This window comes from Schizosaccharomyces octosporus, assembly GCF_000150505.1.
Source record: "Schizosaccharomyces octosporus yFS286 unplaced genomic scaffold supercont6.1, whole genome shotgun sequence".
NCBI classification, from domain to species: Eukaryota; Fungi; Ascomycota; class Schizosaccharomycetes; order Schizosaccharomycetales; family Schizosaccharomycetaceae; genus Schizosaccharomyces; species Schizosaccharomyces octosporus.
The window spans coordinates 3,442,122-3,464,233 of NW_013185619.1; the positions used below are offsets into that span (position 1 = coordinate 3,442,122).

At 38.8% G+C, this 22,112-nt stretch overlaps 8 protein-coding genes across 8 annotated transcripts; 4 read left to right on the forward strand and 4 right to left on the reverse strand.

Annotated features, from left to right (window-relative positions):
• Window positions 1–46: 46 nt before the first annotated feature.
• Window positions 47–1,298, forward strand: SOCG_02361 (homocysteine methyltransferase). Its single transcript, XM_013160854.1, has one exon. The coding sequence runs from the start codon at window positions 180–182 to the stop codon at window positions 1,107–1,109; it is 930 nt and encodes a 309-aa protein (XP_013016308.1). The 5' UTR covers window positions 47–179; the 3' UTR covers window positions 1,110–1,298.
• Window positions 152–4,231, reverse strand: SOCG_02362 (U3 snoRNP protein Utp14). The gene is made up of 3 exons (XM_013160855.1): window positions 3,862–4,231; window positions 1,136–3,816; window positions 152–1,095 (listed from the first exon to the last, which is right to left on the reverse strand). Exons 1-2 carry the CDS (start codon window positions 4,126–4,128, stop codon window positions 1,345–1,347), a joined length of 2,739 nt encoding a protein of 912 aa, XP_013016309.1. The 5' UTR covers window positions 4,129–4,231; the 3' UTR covers window positions 152–1,095; window positions 1,136–1,344.
• A 180-nt stretch (window positions 4,232–4,411) lies between these two features.
• On the reverse strand, window positions 4,412–9,228 carry SOCG_02363 (uncharacterized protein). The gene has a single exon (XM_013160856.1). It carries the CDS (start codon window positions 8,652–8,654, stop codon window positions 4,536–4,538), a length of 4,119 nt encoding a protein of 1,372 aa, XP_013016310.1. The 5' UTR covers window positions 8,655–9,228; the 3' UTR covers window positions 4,412–4,535.
• A 1,201-nt stretch (window positions 9,229–10,429) lies between these two features.
• On the forward strand, window positions 10,430–13,117 carry SOCG_02364 (mRNA export shuttling protein). The gene has a single exon (XM_013160857.1). It carries the CDS (start codon window positions 10,557–10,559, stop codon window positions 12,489–12,491), a length of 1,935 nt encoding a protein of 644 aa, XP_013016311.1. The 5' UTR covers window positions 10,430–10,556; the 3' UTR covers window positions 12,492–13,117.
• Window positions 13,118–13,138: 21 nt separating this feature from the next.
• Window positions 13,139–17,135, forward strand: SOCG_02365 (ubiquitin-protein ligase E3). The gene is made up of 5 exons (XM_013160858.1): window positions 13,139–15,811; window positions 15,860–15,954; window positions 16,002–16,710; window positions 16,763–16,819; window positions 16,871–17,135. The coding sequence occupies exons 1-5, from the start codon at window positions 13,608–13,610 to the stop codon at window positions 16,917–16,919; spliced, it is 3,114 nt and encodes a 1,037-aa protein (XP_013016312.1). The 5' UTR covers window positions 13,139–13,607; the 3' UTR covers window positions 16,920–17,135.
• Window positions 17,136–17,269: 134 nt separating this feature from the next.
• Window positions 17,270–18,113, forward strand: SOCG_02366 (uncharacterized protein). The gene has a single exon (XM_013160859.1). The coding sequence runs from the start codon at window positions 17,325–17,327 to the stop codon at window positions 17,685–17,687; it is 363 nt and encodes a 120-aa protein (XP_013016313.1). The 5' UTR covers window positions 17,270–17,324; the 3' UTR covers window positions 17,688–18,113.
• Window positions 18,114–18,463: 350 nt separating this feature from the next.
• On the reverse strand, window positions 18,464–20,420 carry SOCG_02367 (usp family protein; the record flags this gene model as incomplete). Its single annotated transcript, XM_013160860.1, has 4 exons — window positions 18,464–18,583; window positions 18,637–18,738; window positions 18,783–18,858; window positions 18,916–20,420. The coding sequence occupies 4 exons, from the start codon at window positions 20,418–20,420 to the stop codon at window positions 18,464–18,466; spliced, it is 1,803 nt and encodes a 600-aa protein (XP_013016314.1).
• Window positions 20,421–21,189: 769 nt separating this feature from the next.
• Window positions 21,190–21,977, reverse strand: SOCG_02368 (TIM23 translocase complex-associated motor subunit Pam17; the record flags this gene model as incomplete). Its single annotated transcript, XM_013160861.1, has 4 exons — window positions 21,190–21,264; window positions 21,321–21,352; window positions 21,414–21,492; window positions 21,567–21,977. The coding sequence occupies 4 exons, from the start codon at window positions 21,975–21,977 to the stop codon at window positions 21,190–21,192; spliced, it is 597 nt and encodes a 198-aa protein (XP_013016315.1).
• Window positions 21,978–22,112: the final 135 nt, after the last annotated feature.

Here is a 22,112-nt window from a genome sequence, read left to right on the forward strand (position 1 = left end):
GAAAACGGTAAAATAACGCTACGAGAAATAAACTTCATTTTCTCTTCTAAAACAGTTTAAAGAATGTACGACGGTAATTCTTTATTTACTTATAATAATATCTTTACAAAAATTCATTTTGAAAGGTTACTAACTCTACTTTCTTCTTTTGGTTCGATTTCGATTTGTTAAAATAAAAAATGCTTGTTTTAGACGCAGGTTCTACTTCCATTCTATCAAAGATCCCAGTTGAAAAACTAGAGACATCAAGACTTTGGACTTCAGAAGCGCTTGTGCAATTTCCAAAGGAAGTCTTACAACACCATAAAGATTATCTTCAAGTATGTGACATTATCAGCACTTTTACCTACCAGCTTGATGAATCAATTTATGACGAGCAAGTTGAAAAGGTCCCTCTCTTGGAAGTTTACTCCCGCAGTATGGCCCTTGCCCTGCAAGCCAGAGAGGAAGTTAAGCTTCCTAAAAAATACGTTGCTCTTACTCTGGGTAGCCATGCCGCAACCATTCCAGGAGCCATGGAATACCGCATGGTTTACGATAAACCTGGCGATTTCGATATGCTCTACAACTTTCACAAAAAGCGCCTTGAGCAGTTTCAGTCTTCTAACCCAGAAGCCTTTAAGCAAATTGACTATTTGGCGTTTGAAAGTCTTCCACACATCACTGAGGCTCTTGCCTTGCACAAGCTTTTGACTGACTTCAAGGGTTGGAACAAGCGATGCTGGATTACTAGCACTTGTCCCGATTTGAAAAGTCTTGATCGTGTGAAACAAATTCTTACTGCTCTTCTAGACACAAATTCTGAATATATCTGGGGTGTTGGTGTCAATTGCTGTCACATTAGTTTACTTCCCACCATCACTAGCACCCTCTCGGATCTTTTTAAAGGCCATGCTGACAAAACTGTGATGCTCTACCCTGACGGCCGTGGTTTTCCTAATCCTTATACCACATCTCTCACCTCTGAAGTGAAGCCTGCTCCCTCTCCCGAGGAATGGGCTGACTCATCTTTTGAATACTCTAAATTAAATGACGGCAATGTTGTTGTCGGTGGTTGTTGTGAAACGGATATCCGCCATGTTAGTAATTTAAGAACTAAATGTCATTAGAATAATCGTTTGTCTAACTAGCTTACTTTTTTATTTCGCTTTTTCATGTAAAGTTCATAGAATCCTTCGATGCGTTATGCTTACCAAACTCTTTATTATGTTTCCTAAAACCCATTTTACCCTAATCTAAATTGTTATAATACATCTATCACAACTCTCTATACGATAAATTGTCAAAACAGAGAAGCCCAAGAAGAACGATAAAAACCCACAATACAGTCGCATCCAAACGAGCCTATTTTGGCGCTTTAAGTGGCTGGATAACCTTACCCCGTTTTGTGACAGTCCTGGGAGCCACGGCTTTATGATGAGAGGCTCTGGTTGTCCATTCAGGACCCATTGGTAAGTTGAGAGCTCTTTCATATTGTTCGCGAGACTCAAATGGAAATGGAACACTATCAGCGGTAAGTTTAGCTGCTTTTTTGTTGCGTTTTTCATTAATAATAACATGTTGTAACTTGGCATCTTTTCGCTTGGAGGGGTCCAGCCCTGCGATTTTCTTTACAGCTTTTGGCTTAGTTGACTTCTTTTTAACTCCGGAGCCTGTCCAAGAACCCCAACCAGGTAAAGTTTGGTCTTCTTCTTTTGGTGCATCCTCATTAATCCAATCCTCTTTATCCTTCTCAAATTCCGCAACCACATCGTCTCCAGCAAAAGCCCTGGCAACTAACTCCCTTTGTTGAATAGCAACCTTGCCTTTTGTAGGTTTCAATGTGGGCACTTCTTGATCTGAATCCTGCTCTGACTCGCTCTGAAAAGAAGTTTCGTTGAATACTCTGTCGGGCTGAATTTCAGGTTCATGTACTAATTCTTGTAATGACTTTACCTTATCAGTATTCATCTTGTGAGCAAGTTTCTCAGTTTTTGAGCTATTTTTGTTAACATCTGCCAAGTTAGGTTTCCGTTGTCGAGAGGTTTGTAACCATGGATTCTTCGTATCATCCGTCACAAAATCTTCTACTTCTTTGTTATCTTTCTTATTGTTTTTTTTCTTTTCCTTCTTAGTAGCTTTTTCAGCTTTATCGAGTTGTTCTTTTTGAGAAGTGGTTAAGAAAGGATTCTTCCGTTCTGCTCGGACTTCGTTCAATGCTTCCTTAGAAGGTGCAAATGATCGACGTCCTTCGTTGTTTCCTACCAGAACACCGGTATTCTCAGTTTTCACTGTATCTGAAGCGTCACCATCAGGTATATTGGCCAATTCAGTTTCAAAAGCTTTCATATCATCTTCCACTTGCCGAGCTTTCGCTTTAGAAGCATCTCGCATAAATTTCATACCCAAAACTCCTTTCAGTTCAGGCTCTTGAGTCTCTCTTACGCCATCAAAAGCACGGGAAACATCGTCCGCACTTTCTAAACCATCGTCAGAATTATAGTCAACACCGTCGACGTCCGTTTGACCACTAATTCTTTGTGTTAATTCGTCTCCTTTTCTAATTTGCTCCATGACTGCTTCCCTAGTTCCTTCACCATGATTTGCACGTTCAAGCATTTTTCGAGTCCAAGCACTGTTGTTTTTATGACGCTGAGTCATTCTTTCTTTAGCACGGTTCTCCTCAGCTTTAAGACGCTCAGCTTCCAAATCCTCCTCCGTTTTCGGCAAGAGAGATTCTTCTTTTTCTTTTCGTTTCTTTAAATGTTTCCGGTATGCTTTACTTTTAATCTTGGAAACACGCTTGGCTTTCCGTTCTTCTCGGAACATAAGTTCTCTCATGAAACGCAAACGACGTGTCCTTTCGGCTACTTCTTCAACCGAAAGTTTATTCAAAGTAAGTTCTTCTTGCTTTTTCAAGGATTCTTCATCTTTAAGCCCTGCATCAACTAATGCCGTGTCTAACTTCTTCTCGATCTTAGTTTCCGGATTGTAACTAGAAGCTAACGCAGCGCTACTCGGCGCCGGACGCGCACTCTCATTCATAGGAAATACCAACTGATCTGCCTTTCTATTATCCGAAACGATAGGTTTCCATTTTTCAAGATCTTCTTTCGATTGCTCATAGGCTGCTTGTCTCTCCAAACGATCTTGTATGGGCTTTGCCAAGGGGGCATCCAGCTTTGAAGCTGACACAGCCGAGGACTCACTAATTAAAGGTCTCAAGGACGATTTCAACCTATTGTCAACTTGAACGGACTCTAATAGATCAGAAAGTCCAATCTTCCCATCTTCATTTCCAACCAAATTGAATTCAGATTCACGGTTAAATTCAATAGGATTGTGCTTGACACGTTTCTTTTCAACAGTTTTTTCTTGATCTTCATCATCTTCAGGATATGCTTGAGCCTTTCGCTTATCATTTAAACTGTCAATGTACTTCTTCAAATTATCCAACTTCTCATCATTTTCTTCATCATCACTAGACTCTTCACCTTCAGAGCTGCTGACATCGCTCTCTTCAAGATTTTCATCTTCATCAGAAGAATTAGATTCATCCTCTGAAGAATCGTCGCTTTCAATGATACCTTCATTGTGCTGTAAATGATGCTTCTGCTCCGTATCTTTAGAAGGGTTTTCATCATTATCTTCTTCACTAGAACTCGGCTGATCTAGTATTGTGTCTAAATCGACCATCTCGTTTTCATCAATACTAGCTCCTTCATCATCTTCGCTTTCCGATTGCTCATTCTGATCTTCACTTTCATTTAAAGAAATACTTTCTTTCTTTTTATGTGTCCCCGGCTGAGTTGATTTTCTCTGGGGAACATTTTTAGCCTAAATGCTTGTTAGATTCACAGAACAGAAATATAATATACTTACTTTAGAGGCACTGAAAGACCAATCTGAAAACTTTTTCTCATCATCTTCATCGAAAGCTTCATCACTATCAATCTCTTCGTCGTCGTCTGAATTCACGCCGACTTGGTATCCGGTATCGTTTTCTTCGTCTAATTCATCATCGAAAAACGAATCCTCATTTTTCTCATCGTAGGATTGTAACAATTTGTTTTCTGAAGCTTTTCTTCTCTTATTATTGTTAAAAACAGCTTGAGGTTTACTCGTTCTCGATTTTCCTCTCCTCGCCATGTTGTTGGTAGTGGATGAATTTCAACATCCAAATAATTCGCGTACTCTACGATGTGCATTCATAAAATACGATATGGTTTTTTAGATTGAGACTTTACATAAATGAATTATTCTAATTGTACTTTCTTAGTTGCAGAAATGACTAACGCCACGGGATCAATAACTAACATTCAAAAAATTTCCCCGGGATTAAAAAACATTTATACGGCAACTAATTTGAACTAAAGTCAATCCTTATCCATTTACGATTTACATAAATAATTTAATTTACGCAACTATGTTGTGTAAACTTGAAAAACGAGAGAAAATTCATAACATTTTTTGTTCATCCAAAAAAGACACTACTTAACCTAGAGATAAATTTACAAGATAATATCTTTTCAGGAAACATGAAAAATCAACCTGCATCAAATCATATCATGTAATGTTCGTTGCTCTTCGGCGACATCCGGTTCTTTCTTTAAGAAGCCGTACTCGTCTTCCATTAGAAAAGGCCATTCATCCATATCGTATATTTCACCACATAAAGATTTCGTAACAAACATAATGCGATCAATCTGATTGACAATTGCATAAGCAATTGTACAACCGACAGCAAAATTAAGGTAGTTCATATTACTCAACATTTCATAACTTAGTCCCTTCTGCTCCTGAAACTGGGTATCGCTGAAAACAGGAGGCAAGAATACATCGCCACTTTTACTGAAAAAGCGATCTACTAAAGGAGCAGGAACAATTTGAGGTAAAGGATTACCGGTTTGGAGGGCATTTGATGACATGTAAAGAACAGCCATTTGATCAGCTATAAACTTGTGATCAAACCAACCAATTCTTCGTAACAAGGCATACATCCAATCGCCGTCAAGGGTGGTAAAGGTCATCATTAAAGAATTTAATAAATTCAGCAACGTTAGTTCTGTTTCACAGAGAGCCTCATATTTCTCCATTGGCCATTTACCTACTACAGATGGCTCATAACTCACCATAGACAGTCTGTCTTTCAGACCTTGAACTGTCTGAGTTAAACTTAAGATATTGCTTTGGATTTCTGTGTCAATATGCTCATGGTTAGCTCTTCGCGAGAAATTTGAAATATCACAATGAAGTGCTCCAAGTTCAATAAGACTATTTCCTATGCTTTTTCGAACGGCATATCTAGCAGTAAATGGTCTAGGCAAGAATGAAAAAATGAAGGCAGCTGTAATCCCAGCCATAACAACCAGAAACCTACGGTATGCAACATCCCAACCAACTCCGAACGTTACAATACCAGGAACATGATGAGCTTTCCATGAATAGCTAACAACCAGAGCTACTGTAACTGAAAAAATAACCGACGGCATTGGGGTTAGGATTACCAAATGGACTCTAACAAACAACACAAAAGGGAGAGCGACTGCTAAAACCACAGCTAACCCGTATGCATTCCCATAACCGTGTCCGTTCCCTGTATACCATATGACCATACCTACGACAGTACCAAAAAAAGTACCGAAAACTCTCATGAGGTAGCCATAAACGGTATCAGCAGTATAACGTTGCAAACTCATTGTAGCCAAAATGACAGCCCATAATCCTCTATTAAAGTAGTACCAACGAGCCGAGCTTCTAACAAAAGCCGGGATTGTACATATTACCGCTAACGCTCCAACCTTCAAAACGAATACGTTCATTGGTCTAAACACAGATTTCAACAGACGCATTGTATGTAATCCTATGACATGATACAAATTAGACGGGCTGTCAGCATCTGGATTACGAGCTTGAGTGCTTGACTCCCCCATGCGCTTTTCAACATCTTCGACATCGTCATGAAAATCATCATGTCCGGATAGCTGAGAGTACAGATTAGCTCTAAGAGTCCTCAAGGGCCACCACAAACGCCGACGCGTACGCTTTTCTTCCAATTCAATGACTGTACTTAAAATCTGCAAAACGCTCCGCACAGCCTGCATCAAATGAGATTCATAGTAATAAACCACAAATAACGATCTTAACGAATGCATATAGAAAGGCTTCGCATCTTTATTTTGGAATAGTGGCTCGTAAGGCTTTCTAGCTTCAAAGCATTTCTCTTTTTCAAAGTCAGAAAGCACCTCAGATAAATGATCATAGTGTAACTTGATAAGTTGAAGACGGCTTTTGCTAGCTTCTTCCTGATTTTTTTTAGAAAAAAGATGCTTAAATCGATCATGATTAGCTTCGTTTAGCCAGGCATTTAACGCATCCAAAGCATATATAGTTTGGTCAAACAAATCCGCAGATGATGACTTTAAGACGGAGAGCAATGAGTCAAGGAACTGAGGACGATTATACGGTAGCCGATTTTCCAAAGCCAGGTAATGCTGAGCTTCTAACATTCCTACTGGTTTATATGATTTTTTAGTTTGGTTGTAAATCTTCCCAATTGTTCCTCTCAAACGACTACGACTACGGTGACTTTTAGACCCTATCGAACCTTGGCGATTCCTACGGTGACTTGGAAGATTGTCATCGGCTATAGTTATTGAAGAATGAGTTCGTTTATGGGGTTGAAGAGCATTACCATCACTTAATGATGTTGACGAGGGATCGTTCAGACCAGCAGATTCGGCTGTCCTCATATTATCGTCTGTGGGTACTGCTAACTGACTCGTTGATGCAATTCGGCCTCTTTCTTGTTCCGTCTGATTTGAAGCTGTACGAGAGTGAGAGGGAGATCGAAGCTGATCTCCTTCAAATGGAACCCGATTTGGCGAGGCAGATCGCATAGAAGGCGCGGGTGTCCCAACTCTAGAATGCAGGGTGGCTTTCTCAGCTTGCTCCATAATTTCATCGTCATAAATTTGCATATTATGATCAATAAGTTTACAGAAATAAGAAAAAGCAGAAACACGGAGAATCGTTTTTCTAAAAAGTCTTTGCAATGATACCAAATCTTGACCCTTCAAACGGCCATAAGAAAATTCAGTATCCAAGAAGACCTCATTTGACTTCATTTTAGTTAATAGGCCTTTCAAATCAGCAATATCCTTTTCCAAAGTAGAAGCATAAGATTTCCAACCCTCATAAGTAGGTGAATGCGATAACATTTCTACTTGTTTCTGCATGAGTTTCCTTGTATTCTCTGTGACACTACACAACATAGAATTATATGAAAAATTGCATGTCTCAGGAAGTATAAAGAGTGTACAGCCAACAGTGATGGCGGTTTGTACACAATTAGGTATAATAAAAAATAGACCAACCCTAGGATAAAAGTAGGGATACATTGGTCCATAGTTTGCACTTACTGCAGCACATATGATTCCAAAAACGCATGGGAAGTTTAAAGGTTTATACTTCATTTTGATACGAATTAGCACTGCACAAGCGACAAATTCGAAAAGAGCCCAAATGATTGAAGGTAAGGGCCGGACAAAATAACTTTGAAAGATTGCTTCGGTTAAGCACCCTTGGGTTCCTTGGCTAGGATTACTACAACGAAATCCATCAGCAATGGCATCTTGCAGACATTTTTCTTTGGAAGGAGAGCCACGAGAGACGGCAGCAAGTTTAGATGCTAATACGGTCCAAGCATAAGTAGTAAATAGTAACAAGAACTGAAAGGCACACTTCCACAACATAGGAGCTATTGGTTCCATAGCAGGTACCAGCATCGAAGTAATAACGGCGAAGAAACTAGCCATACCAAAAGACTTGTTGGTATGGTTGGCTATGAGGAGAAGGAAAGCTATCCAAGTGTTAATGGATGAACGAATTACTGGTTTAATCCCTTTTCGAGTTAGATTCCTCGGAATCCACTGAATACAGGAAGGCACCTTCCAAGTAGATGGCTGTTTGCATTGACGCCAAAATTGCTTAAAACGCTTTTTAGATAGTTTTGCTGATGGCTTTTGAATATCCGGTAGAGGATCTTTGTCTGATTGCATAATTCTGGGTTCTGGTAAAGGATCTGAAGGGTGAGAGGATTCGGGTGAATAAGACTGACCATGGAGGCTGCTAGAAGACTGCTGAGTCTCTGGTTCATGAAGAGAAAGAGGGTTTTGGCCCTGCCGTAAGTTCGAGACGGGTTCTGGACATATAAACCGAGGATGTTTTGAATGATCAGAAGACTGCAACTGAGAAGAATGGGGAACATTGGATGAAGATTCATTAGAAGAATTAGAAGATGAATTTCTAGAATCAGGTCTATCCCCAATTTCAAACTTCAAGTTACTGCGGCGGGAACGAGAAGGCGAGGTATGCTGTGAGAGAATACTGGGGGAGGATTTTGTACGAGGGATCGGTGTACCCGAAGGACGACCGTAGTGGTGAGGATCATCGTAGGTACGAGCGAGCGGTGGTTGAGCAGCGGAAAGGTTGGAATGCGATTTAGAGGGAGGAGGAGGAACGTGAGGGAGAGCGGTATGAGAGAGAGGAGAGGGTGTAAACGGTTCATAACGAGCTGACAAGGAATCACTGTTCACTTGGATAGTGGGAACAGCCGTAGAGGAAGGGTGAGAATGAGGGGAGTCTATGTAAGAAGAAGCTTTCGAATTTCGCATGAGGTGGAAAGAACAGAAGTAAAGCGCATACAGAACAAAATATGAAGAAATATTATCAAGATGCTTCAAGAAGCGAAACAATAAAAATGACAATTACAAACCTGAACGAAACGCAAGGCGGTAAGCAAAAAGAAGACAAGCGATTTCAGCAGTATACCAGGAAAAAAGCTCAGGACTATTTATAGGAACCAATATCTGCGAAAATTTGACTACCACAACGAAAGCAACTAACAAACAAATAGTGTTATGAAGAATCAAAATCGGTAAAGGAGTACATTCCCTTCCAACTGTCACGATGCAATTAACCTTTCTTGAAATACGACAACCCAAATAGTAAATAAACAAACAAAGGCGTATTTTCTTTTCTTCTAGGTATGAACTTACGGACAAGCAATTAAAATAGGATAAATTAAAAACCGCAAGTTTGCATCATAAAGGTAAGCAAATAAAAAGAATAGATATTAAAAGAAAAAGATAGTTATAGACAAATTTGATGATGTGGCTGAGACAGATCAATTGATGTGTATACACAGAGTTGAGACAGTGGGCATAAGAAGAGGAACACCTTGTAAAGATGAAGCTGATCTTACAAAGACAATGGATATAAGCCAAAAGAGAGAATATTACTATAACAAGTATAGTGAAGCTAAGAGGAATTAAATATCTTTTTCATAGATCCTTACTAAGAGTAGAGCTGAAATGAAATCTAAAAAATCTTTCTTCTTTTCTTATTGAATGAGATACAATTAAAACATGCTAACATGGTTTCATAGCATACGAAGAAGGATGATCTATTAAATAAACTTGGATGAAATAGTTTTGCGCAGGGCAAGTCCAAAGAGAAAAAGAGACGAGATACAGGCTTAATAATGTGAATGGAACCTATACAATATAGGAGTGAGGAACAAATGAAAATCAATGGAAAACAATCGTAGTAGGAGAATCAAAAGCATGCATGGAGAAGACAACAAACAATGGTAGATGTTAACGAATATGAGATGTCTACATAGAGAAGGAAGGAAAGTTGTTGTAAAATCCGTAATCTTGATTCGGTCTCCAACGACAATTGCGGTCAAGGCCATCATCTCTTTCTCTAACGATTCCTATAGCTGAATAATCCATTATCAATGACAACAGGACTAGACACTACGCATGAACGATTTTAACCCAAACCATTGGGGAATACTTTCATGCTGAAGCAGTGTTTGTGCTTTTCATGGAAGAATTAACTTATTTGCATTCACAGTCCCTGCGACGATATATTTTCAGAAGTCAAAGCTCAGGATAGACGGAGGGAGCAGCCATCATTGCTATTCAGTAGCTTTGTGGAAACCTGATTTCCTTAAAGCATCCATTGCTGGATGGTACACTGACATTCGGTACAGAATTCTACATCGTTGAAAGCACCATACTTGAATGATATTAGAAAATGTTCGGCCTAAAGCTGGATACCAAGCTTCTAAGAACAAATAGATTGTGTAATTAATCTCGTATTTCCATCAGAAAAAATATTTACCTTCATCGTAAGTTTCAATCTTCAGTGTTTTATATTCATTTAGATTAGATTCGTATACGTAGAAATCAGTTTGGTTCGGTTCTACGATGAAAAATTTTCTACCGAAATCGACCATTCAGTTCGTTTCTTGAAAACGGAAATTTTTCTATTACTATTTTAATAAGTTTGAATCTGAGTAAAAATTTTTAATTTATAAAAGATTGTTTTCTACCGGTGGTGAATTTCTCAAGTTTCACCTTTTTAACAGTCCAACCATATAACGGAGGTTAGTGTTGTATTTAAATTTTCGCTCACCACATATTTCTTCCTTCGCAAACCACAAATCCTATAATATAAAAAAATTTGGAAAAATACAATAAAAACCAAGTTAAATTACTGAAAACGCCATGGCTGTTACGGATCTGAATAAGCAAGCTGACGTCGCCGTTGAGAGCGAAGTTAAGCCCACTACCTCTGTTGAGGCTACCAATCAACAAGAATCTGGTGCTGTTGAAGCTGAAACTCAAAAGCCCGCTGAAGAAACTGCTTCCGGCGATGCTTCTGCTGCCGGTACCCCTGCTACTACCACCAGCTCTTTAGCTAACCCCTCTGCTTCTGCTCCCTCCAGTGCCTCCTTGTATGTTGGTGAACTTGACCCCAGTGTGACTGAAGCTATGCTTTTTGAGCTCTTTAACAGTATTGGACCCGTAGCAAGTATTCGTGTTTGCCGTGACGCCGTTACTCGTCGCTCTTTGGGCTATGCGTATGTCAACTTCCACAACATGGAAGATGGTTCTAAGGCTTTGGACGAGCTTAACTACACCTTGATCAAGGGGCGTCCTTGTCGTATTATGTGGTCTCAACGTGATCCTTCTTTGCGTAAGATGGGTACTGGCAACGTTTTCATTAAAAACTTGGACCCTGCTATTGATAACAAGGCTTTGCACGACACTTTCTCTGCCTTCGGTAAGATTTTGTCTTGCAAGGTTGCCGTCGATGAGTTGAGCAACTCCAAGGGATACGGATTTGTTCATTTCGACACCGTCGAATCTGCCAACGCTGCTATTGAGCACGTTAATGGCATGCTTTTGAACGACAAAAAGGTTTACGTTGGTCATCATGTTAGCCGCCGTGAGCGTCAATCTAAGTTTGAACAAATGAAGGCTAACTTCACCAATGTCTATGTCAAGAACCTTGATACTGAAATCACTGAACAAGAATTCAGTGATCTCTTCACTCCCTTTGGTGAAATCACATCTCTTTCTTTGGTTAAGGACCAAGCTGACAAGCCCCGTGGTTTTGGCTTCGTCAACTTTTCTAGCCACGAATCTGCTGAAAGAGCTGTTGAGGAGCTTAACGATAAGGAAATCAATGGCAAGAAGCTCTATGTCGGTCGCGCTCAAAAGAAGCACGAACGTGAGGATGAACTCCGTAGACGTTACGAGCAAATTAAGATGGAAAAGATGAACAAGTACCAAGGCGTTAACCTTTTCGTCAAGAACTTGCAAGATGAGGTTGACGATGAGCGTCTTAAGAATGAATTCTCTGCTTTCGGTACCATCACTTCCGCTAAGGTTATGACTGATGAACAAGGCAAGTCTAAGGGCTTCGGTTTCGTTTGCTATACTACTCCTGAGGAGGCTAACAAGGCTGTTACTGAAATGAACCAACGCATGCTCGCCGGCAAGCCTTTGTATGTTGCCCTTGCTCAACGTAAGGAGGTTCGTCGCACTCAATTGGAAGCTCAAATTCAAGCCCGCAACCAATTCCGTCTTCAACAACAAGTTGCAGCTGCCGCCGGTATCCCTGCTGTTCAGTATGGCGGTGGCCCTCTCATGTATGGCCCTGGTGGTTACCCCATCCCCGCTGCCGTTAACGGACGTGGTATGCCTATGGTTCCTGGTCACAATGGCCCTATGCCTATGTACCCAGGAATGCCTGCTCAATTTCCCGCAGGTGTTGCCCCCACCTACCCTGGTATGAGCCCTCGTGGACCCGCTCCTGTCCCCGCTCAAGGCCGTCCTATGATGATGCCAGGTGGTGTTCCTCAACCTGAAGCTGCTGAAGCTGCTGTTCCTAGCATGCCTGAAAGATTCACTGCTGCCGACTTGGCTGCTGTTCCTGAGGAGAACAGAAAGCAAGTTCTTGGTGAATTGCTCTACCCCAAGATCTTCATGCGTGAAGAGAAACTTGCTGGTAAGATTACTGGTATGCTTTTGGAAATGCAAGATTCCGAGTTGTTGGAACTTCTTGAGGAAGATGCTGCTCTTAACGAGCGTATTGATGAGGCCCTCAATGTCTTACGCGAATTTGCCGACGAGGAGCCCGCTGGTGAGCAATAAAGTAGTTCGATTAATGGATCTTATACTTTGTAAGAATTGAAATTCGGGTTAAAAGCCTGTAGGAATTTAGTATAATCTATCTTAACGTTGGGTGTTTATTCGTTTAACAAGGGAAATTGTTTTGCATTTTATGTATGTGCGGTGATTGATTTGAATTCCGTGAAAGAAGATTCTTTAAATGCAGAATCCGGTTGGATAATACAATAAACTTATAAAAAAAAATAAAAAAAATAAAGGTATGGTATGACTTCGTAGATAAGCCCATATTTCGTCTGCTTAAATTTGGTAAATCTGATACATATTTGTGTAGCTAGAAAACATTGAGGGTTTATTTTATTCTTTGAGTTAATGGTGATGGTCTCTAATACTATACAGTAATAGGAAGGAGTCGCCGATGCCAACGTACTATGAAAGTCTTCAAAGTATAAATGGAGGCCTTACTTTTGACAATTATATTAGACAATTGGAACTGTGAGAACTCCTACATTCAATATATGATTGTCCTAACGTGCAAGTTTGTCGAAGCATTTTAGGATTTCGAGTTTCAATATTAGTATTTCTTCTGATAATATATGCCTTGATTTTCACAGCTCATGTAGCAAAGTTTGCGATGATTTCTCATGTATAGCTGTCATCAAATAAGAAAGTTTGCATTATACTTATTATATAATTGAGCTTCTTAGCTCAATAAAGTATTAAAATCATGCTTACTGTAGCCATTTCTCACAAACCAAATCAAAACAAAACGAGTCCGGAAGGAAAACATAACAATAGAGGTTTTCAAATTGACAAGAAAAAAATATTATTTTTCTTATTGTGAATATTTTCTTTATAATATCCAACGACGTCTCGGTGTCGTTAAAACATAATTCAAACAAAACGTTTTACTTCGACCAAACTAATTAGTAATAATACCGCCTCACGTACTCAAAGTCAAGAAACCTCTGCATATTTCCTGTTACACGGTTTTTATATAAAAAAAAAAAAATTATTAACAGTTAATTTGATATCAATAGGAAAGATTGAGTGGATATCTGAGGATAACCATTTTTATAGTACATATTCAGTTCCTTGCTTAGAAATTGAGGCAAATTCATCGCATCTACCTTCTTTCCAATGCCATTGAGTTTTGAGGGAACGTTCAAAGCAAAAAGGAACGTCAATTTAGGCGGAAAACGAAATACAAATGATCGTGGTGAACTCATAAGAAAGGCTGCTATTGAGCGTAAAAATCGGGAGGAGAAACGAAGAACAGAATCTGTATCTATTCATTTACAATCTTTATCTCGTGGACTTCTTTGCAGGGAAAGATTAAAGAATGAATTCCGCTCACAATGGTACGAAACCTATCTAGTAGGTGGTGCGCAAAAGCTGGTGTTGTTGGATTTGGACAAATTGCAAGAATGTATTCAGAAATTTGTTATTTTTGCTGATCCTCAGTTGGATTTTGCAGCTTTTCGGAGCATAACCAGTGAGTTGCTTAGTTCTATGCATCTTGATGCACCCCCCAATGATTTATTGAAATGTGACTCAAATGAACTGAATAATAAGGTTGAACTATCAGATTTGTCGATGTTTTATACTGCCAAGTCAAAAATTTTTGCATTGGGTTTTCCATGGGTATGGCAACGATTTACCACCCTTTGTTTGAAGTCATTCAAAAAGGCGCTGCAAACGAATGAAAATGCTAAAGAGGATTCCGATTTATATCTCTTTTTAAAAACTTTAGGATATTTTTCTGACTTTCTGGAACTTCATGAAATACCTGATTACTATGAATGTTTAATGACCTTTTACGAATTTTACCACCGTAGAAAAGAATTTTTAGAATTTAAGAGTTCATTTGTCTTTTCTCTTTTCAATCCTCTTGATGAAACAAAAAGTGCTTTCAATAATATTCAAGAATATTTTATCTTCAATGTTTTTACACGCCCCTCCTATGAGTTTTTGCTTAATGATGTTTCATCAAATTTGGCTGTTTCAAAAGTATTTCCATCTGTGTCATTTTCGGAAGATGAAGATATGATGTCTAAACTACTAAGCTTGGACACTTCGAAATTGTTTTGCATGGGAGGCGCTTGCCTTCATTTGCTGCATACAGAGGTTGAATCTTCATTTTTATGGTTTTTTTCCTCATTAATTTTGGATTCACTTTATACGCATTCTGAAAATTCTGTCATTAATCGTTTAAATGCTCCTATGGACTTGGGCGAAGACGATGACGAGGATGAGGAATATTCGTTTGTGCAAGATTATTATGTTCACTTACAACTTGTTGCTAAACAGTTTAGAAGTTTATTATGCTCACAAATTCTCAGCGTGCAACGGGCTTTTGCTGAGGCTTTATCATCCAACTTCATAACCAAGGTATTCTCGGAGATTACAAGCAACACTATACTAAATATATCACATTTCTACTCATCTATACTGAAATTATTTCCTTCAAACCGTACTTCAATATTGATGTACGTATCCTTAATTGACCAGGTGCGAGTGGAACCGAGCATGTCATTTGTGCAGTATTCCTGGAACATATTCACAAAATCTCCTGTATTTCCATTATTTTCAAAGAAGGTCGATGTCAAGAGTATATTACAAACCGATTCAGCTCATTGGTATCAGCTTCAGTTCCTACTTGACGTTTATTCTCGAATGTTGTTTACAATGATTGACGAAGAATTTCATAGCGTTAAGTATAATCCTCTGTATAATGTGCGAGAAGAATTATGTATCCTTTTGAAAAATTTTGTTTTGGGCTTATATTGGGATGTTAACGCGTCGAAAGAAGTGAATGATAACTCATTGGTAGATGTAACTCAACTTAGGGTTTCTTCAACATCTCTACTTCAAAGACTTTTTCGGATTAATTACCGGAAACCATACGTGCAGGAGAATATGTTCATGATGGAAGAGTATTTCAACTTGAGTGAATTCGAAGCAGGAGCGTTACAAGAGGCTCAGTCTGCTTCCAATATGGATGCAGATCTATCTTCAGGCATGAAGGTCGATAATTACAATGAATTAAGACCAAAACTGAACATCTTGAACAACTGCTCCTTCTTTTTGCCTTTTCGGTTCCGTATTCACTTACTTCAACAACTTATAACAATGGATAAGCAGGCAAATGGATTTATACAGCCGTTTGGTCATTTAAAGCACGCAGTCATTCGACGAAACCGAATATTCGACGATGGTTTTGATGCTTTCTTTAATCTAGGAAAAATGTTTAAAGGAACAATCCGAATCACGTTCGTGGATGAACATGGCGTAGTGGAAGAAGGAATAGACGGAGGTGGATTGACGAAGGAGTTTCTAACAAGGTATGTAAATTAGAACTACTTTACAACATTCGATATTAATCAAGCTAGTATCTGCAAAACTGTTTTTGATATCAATTATGGTTTATTTAGCGAAACGAAGGCTCATCTGTTGTACCCTAACACTCATGGATATGCACAAGATAGTAAGTTTAGAGGTATAAAAGTCTGCCAATACTAATCATGTTTGTAGTTGAGCGACTACGTTGCTATGAATTCTTAGGGATGCTCATCGGCAAGTGTATATATGAAGGAATTCAAATAGACGCCGCGTTTGCTGCATTCTTCGTTTCAAAGTGGCTCGGCCATCCTAGTTATTTTGACGATTTAACAAGTCTGGATAACAACTTGTACGAGGGGTTAATATTTCTTAAAAATTATGACGGTGATGTGGAAAACGATTTGGCCCTCAACTTTACAGTTGTACATGAAGAATTCGGCGTTCGCAACGTCATTGAATTAATTCCCAATGGTGGAAACGTGGCAGTTACAAATGACAACCGGTTGCAGTACATTCATTTAATTTCTAATTATTATCTGAATGCGCGACTATCGAAGCAATGCCGGGCCTTTACCAACGGGTTTACTCAAATTATAGATCCGCACTGGCTGGCTATGTTCCATGAAAATGAAATTCAAGTTTTGGTAGGAGGAGATCCTGTACCTATTGATGTAAATGACCTGAAAAAGAATACGGTTTATGCAGGGGGTTACGAGTTGAAGTCTCCGACTATACAAATGTTTTGGGAGGTGCTTCGGGAGCTTGATGAAGAAGACAAGCGTAATTTCGTAAAGTTTGTTACGAGCGTTGCTCGACCACCAATCTTGGGATTCAAAGCTCTTATGCCAGCGTTCTGCATTCGGACGAATGGCGAAGACGAATCCAGGCTTCCCACTGCAAGGTAAGTTGTGAACATACTGATATACTGACTTGGTAAGCTAACATCAAATTAGCACATGTGTAAACTTGTTGAAATTACCTATTTATACGTCTAAACAGACATTAAAAGAGTAAGTAGCTAAATATCTTAAAAAAGGAGCCTTTACTAACAAGTGTTTTAGAAAACTACTTGTATCTGTTCGGTCTGGTGGTGGTTTTGGATTCAGTTGAATATATTATGTTCACTCACTTGCAAATTTATAAAGGTATTTTTGCTTTCCATGAACTTTTCTCATCTCCATCTATGGATAACTAGATATGGATGAGTGATGATGATAAAGTTCCTACTTATGAGGTGGTCATTTCATTTCCCAGTTTACATACCTACCTAGATTGAAATGAATTTACTTATAAAACATTACTATTAATTATAATGATTTACTCTCATTTCACATTAGTAGCTGAACTCTTGTTGTTACTTTCGGTAATGTAAGTCTTAAACATAAGCGATAATAAATCACAATGACGTAAGTTTCAGTATTTAAGGAGCTCTTCATAAACTCGATGCTTTCTGCATATAACCTATACCCAAACTACTAGAAAGAATAATTCGTTGAGATTTTCTCACATATTATTATGTTTAAGAGTTCACTTTCACCACTCCTCAAAAGTTTCAACAAATTTACCGTGCAATGGCCTGTTTCTACATTTAAAAACAAGGGCCTAGCCATTCGTGCATTTACCTCAAAGGTGAAAAAGACATCTCCAGAACAAGATTTTGCTGTCCCTTCTGTCGACGAGGAAGAAGATATGCTAAATAATTTGATGGGAAATGTTAAGGTGAAATCTGCAGTAGAAGATGGCGTTTCTGTTGAGGATGTTATTTTGAAACACCCAGAGTTATTGAAGGATGCACCTACTCCTTTAAGAAAGGCTGTAGAACAAACGCTGGCCGCTAGGAAGCTGAAGCTTGGAGAGAAGGATCCAAAGTCTTCATAAGGGAAGCCAGAGGTTTAGATTACTCTTCCTATCTTTCTATCATTACGAGCATTTTTAACATTACATGATACTCAATTACGTCTTGAAACCATTCATGGTTTTCCAAATGGAAGTATTCCAAGCATTCTTTTTAATGATTTACGATAATATTCTCGTTTATGACAATTTCGAATTGTAGATAAGCATGAGTCACCATCATTTAATAATTTATCACATTTGACATACCTAACGCCATTGTCTTTTGTTGTCTATGTACTTAGCTTCTGAGGTTATGGCTAAGTACTTTAGTATAGAAAAGTATGAAGCGTACAGATCCATTATAACATTTGTGAAAGTTCAACTAAAAGAAGATATTACATTACATCCACTATATTAAAGTCGCTGGCTTCGTCGAACGCGAAAACATAATGGAAGAAAAAATTAAATAAATAAATAAAAGAAAAAGTAAAAATCAATCAAGGAGATGAAACATGCAAAATAGCATTCTTCATATAAAGATGAAATAAAACCTCGTAAGCAGCTTTTTCCTCAAATTTTACCATTAGGCTACTGATTAGCTTCCCATGTTTAAGGTTATTTAATAATAAATAGATAGGCAAACGAAAATTCCAGATATACGCATACTTTTAGCAATTTTTCATTCATCACTTAGTCTATTAAGTAGTAGGTATACGCATGCAGAAAACCATTCATAAAAGATTTAGCCTTAATTAGTATGACATTACTCACCCAGAAGACATCAAATAAAATAAATATCCATAATCCTTGCAAGTTTGCTAGCGCCCTATTTCATCCACTACAGCGTCGGCAAGATTATTGGCAAGGCGAGCTGAACGTTCGAATCGGTGCTTATTTTTGCGCAAACGTTTACGGGCGACCATGACTGGTACACTGGACTAATCTGTGTTAATAACGTTGCTTGTTTTCTAATAGATTAAGGATTCCATACCTTGTTGACCAAATAGTTACTAAAAGAGCCAAGCAACACACCCTTCAAATGACTGCGTCCACGGCTGCCCATAACTACCAGAGTCGGCTCCACATAATCAATCTATATTTGTCAGTAACGCCAAGAATAAATGATAAAACTCATACCATTTCCACAATTAGGTGCTTCGCCTTCTCGTGATGAATAACCTCAATGTTCACCTCAATTTCGAGAACTGTTTTACTAAGTAGTTTCAAAATACTTTTTGTAATTTTCTCTAAAGTTTCCATCTGCGTAGACTCCATGTGCTCCATTTCTAATTTTGGATCATCACATTCAATCACGTCGACTATAATAAGAGTATCACCATTTCGTAAAAGAACACCAACAGCCCACTCAGCGGCATAAAGACTTTCGGAGGATAAATCTAACGTAAGAAAGTAGGTACTATTTCGTTTGGAATTACTAGCCGCGCTGTGGAAATCTCCTCTACGAATTCGCCGTATTGTTCGACTGGCACTAGGAATCCATCGGGTTGGACCAATTTTCAAATCCAAGTTTTTAGCTATTCGAAGATCTTGTTCAATTTCCTCTTGGTCAGAGCCGTACCAATTATCAACATGGGTTGATACAAAATTAGTATTAGGACGCACAGGCTCTGATCTGAACTCATTCGAAGTGGGAAGATTTGGATTAGAACGAGATCGGCGTAAAATATTAGTGTCTCCTTTCCTACGTGAGTCATCGGTAAAATTCGACTTACTTTTTGATAAGGGAGCGCCAACCAACTTCCTGAGACGGTTCCTTTTACTTGTTTTTCCTCTTTTGTTGACTATTGGTTGAGAAAGTCTTGGAGATTCGTCAATAGACACTTGAGGTCTGCTGGGACTCTGCAATCCTTCAGCTTCTGAATGTGACGAAAAGTCATCGTCTTCGGAGGATGAAGACGAAGAAGGTAAAGAACGAGCTAAATGAAGTGGTTCACCATTTTCATCAATCAAATTATCTGTTCCCAAAGGGGTACCAAGCTCCTCCTTGTTCGGTGAGGGGTCTTCAGTCGCCAAAGAGACAGAAGGAGGAGAAACAACAAACTGAGGAATATTCGGACTTACTGGAGGGGTATTCTTTGGCGAGGTCGAAAGCTTCGTTACCGGTGAGGTTGGAGCAGTCTTGGACTTGCCTTCGGATTTCTTTGGTTCCTTTGGAGATGAAGGGCTCGTTCCACTTGTAGAAGGTGTCTGTAGAGGAGAAAGCGAAGAAGAAGACGAGGGCATACTACCAAAAGAAACACTTCGTTGGTGACTTGACTCAGAAGCCTTCTTCATCTGTAACCCGACATGAGGATGCAGAGCAGTATATGATTGTCCAGGTGAAGTTGGCTTTGACGATATACTCGACATAGAATGCCGCTTTTGCGATGTATTTGGAGGGGGATCAGTAGAGAATAATGGAGAGGCCAACACATCGGAGGACTTGGCGCTCAAAGTACCAGTCGGATTCGAGAATTCGGTCAAAATGCTCTTTTTTCTTCCCTCTTGTTGATTTCTTTTTTCTTTTTCCTTCTTAGATTCATTTGAAATAGGAGGATTCTTGTAATGAGGTAAAGAAGTTATATCTTCCGGCATTGCTCGGAATCCTTCATCTCCCGGTTTTACAAAACAATAATCACGAATGATAGGATCATAATCAAAAGATAGCTCGCGGTACTTCTTTTCCTCATTTTCTTTCATCCATCTTAGAACTTCTAGTCGTTCTTCATCTAACGCTGATGCCAGCGAATTACCAGCATATGTCCTTGAGGTCATTAATAACAACAATTGTATCCTAATAGTTCACAACTGACATCAAAAAGCAAGTAAAACTTTTGTAAATGGTAAATATTAGAATCGGTAGATTTGTTCACTTCTATGTACACCGAGCTCATGTTATGGCTTAGCGTAATGCACTTGGCATCATTAATTATGACTTCCGAAAGGATCCATGGAAGAAAACATTTGCTAGAAAGAGAGCAGTATGTATAGATTTGTTCGTTTCATGAAATCTCTGTCATTCATCTTTCAGCTATAGCTTTTATTTCTTGGTTCTTAGACCCTTTCCAAACAATATCACGAAACGATTAGTGAATGACAGTATAAACAGAAAAAGCAGCATTTTCTTTACATGTAGTAGTAATACACAGTTTTCTTTGTTTTGAGCAACAAACGGAATCAATGAGGTTTCAGTCGCAAGTATGCTTTTTTTTTGTTTTTTTTTTATTACTTCACTCAAGCAAGTTTCATCCTTCATGTATGACGATGCGCATGGTATATTTGAGGATTTTTTAATATCAAGAACAGGCACGACTAATGAATTGCTTAATAACTAAGCCCATATTTGCAAATCTGTACTGAATCACATCTATTGTAGTTATGATAACAGAAGAAAACATATACCAAAAATAATACATTCATCAACACAATAAGTAGTTAAGTTAGCCTTTTCAAATGACCTATCATCATAATAGGGGAAGGGGGAAAATCTATAAAGAAATAAAAATGATTCCTTCGTGTATAACATCACATCTCAAGCATAGCGTTACTTTTTAGGAGTAGTACGCAAGAAGGAACGTTGAACATAGGCTTTTTGATCACGAAGCCAACGGCGATAATCCTAAAATCTGTTAGCAAAACCAAGGTCATAAAGAAAGCCGCCATCTTCACACATACCCTCAAGGAAAAAATCTTTTCTCCGTAATAGTCTAATAATATCACCTGTTAGCTATATATATACAATCTCGTCACTGAAAGAACGAGACATACCTGGAATAGGGTTGGAATAACTTTCCATTGAAGGAACAACGCGATTCTTCTTCAAGTGCTTATAGAATTCCTCTTCACGCTAGAATTAATGTATGTTAGCAAATATATTCCATGTTTATTCTTCCTGCTATCTTCCAGCAGCCTCTAACTTACGAAGGCAATCTGACTTGCTTGCTTCCGGTTGATTAATGTCCAGACTTGTCGTCCTAAGGTAGGTCCTATTAACCATCCAAAAGCACCAGAAGCAATAGTTGCTAAAACATATATCGTAAACATGTCCAATCCCATCATGGTTACAGTAGGATCAACAGCGCGTGTCATAAAGTACGAGGACCCTACACCAAGTCCAAGAACAGCTGTAGGAATGGATGTAAAAGTCTCGAAACGACGTCGGCTTTTTCTTAATTTAAGAAACGTAGGCCAATCCAACGAAGCAGTAGTCTTTGATAAGTCACTTTCTGTCGCGTACATTCGAACATTCTTAACAGAACGAAAGACTGAAAGGAGGATTTTCGCATTTCCCGCACCCAGGCGGCTCAATCCGCTTCCTAAGATTGAATACATAACTAGCCTACTTTTTTGGTAGTAAACAGGGAATTTGCGTGTACTCTTTCAATTATTCATATTCAGTCTCGTTTAACGAGGTGCACAGTAATAAACAATGTGTGCATTCAAACTCACTATTTGGTCCCTAGTCGA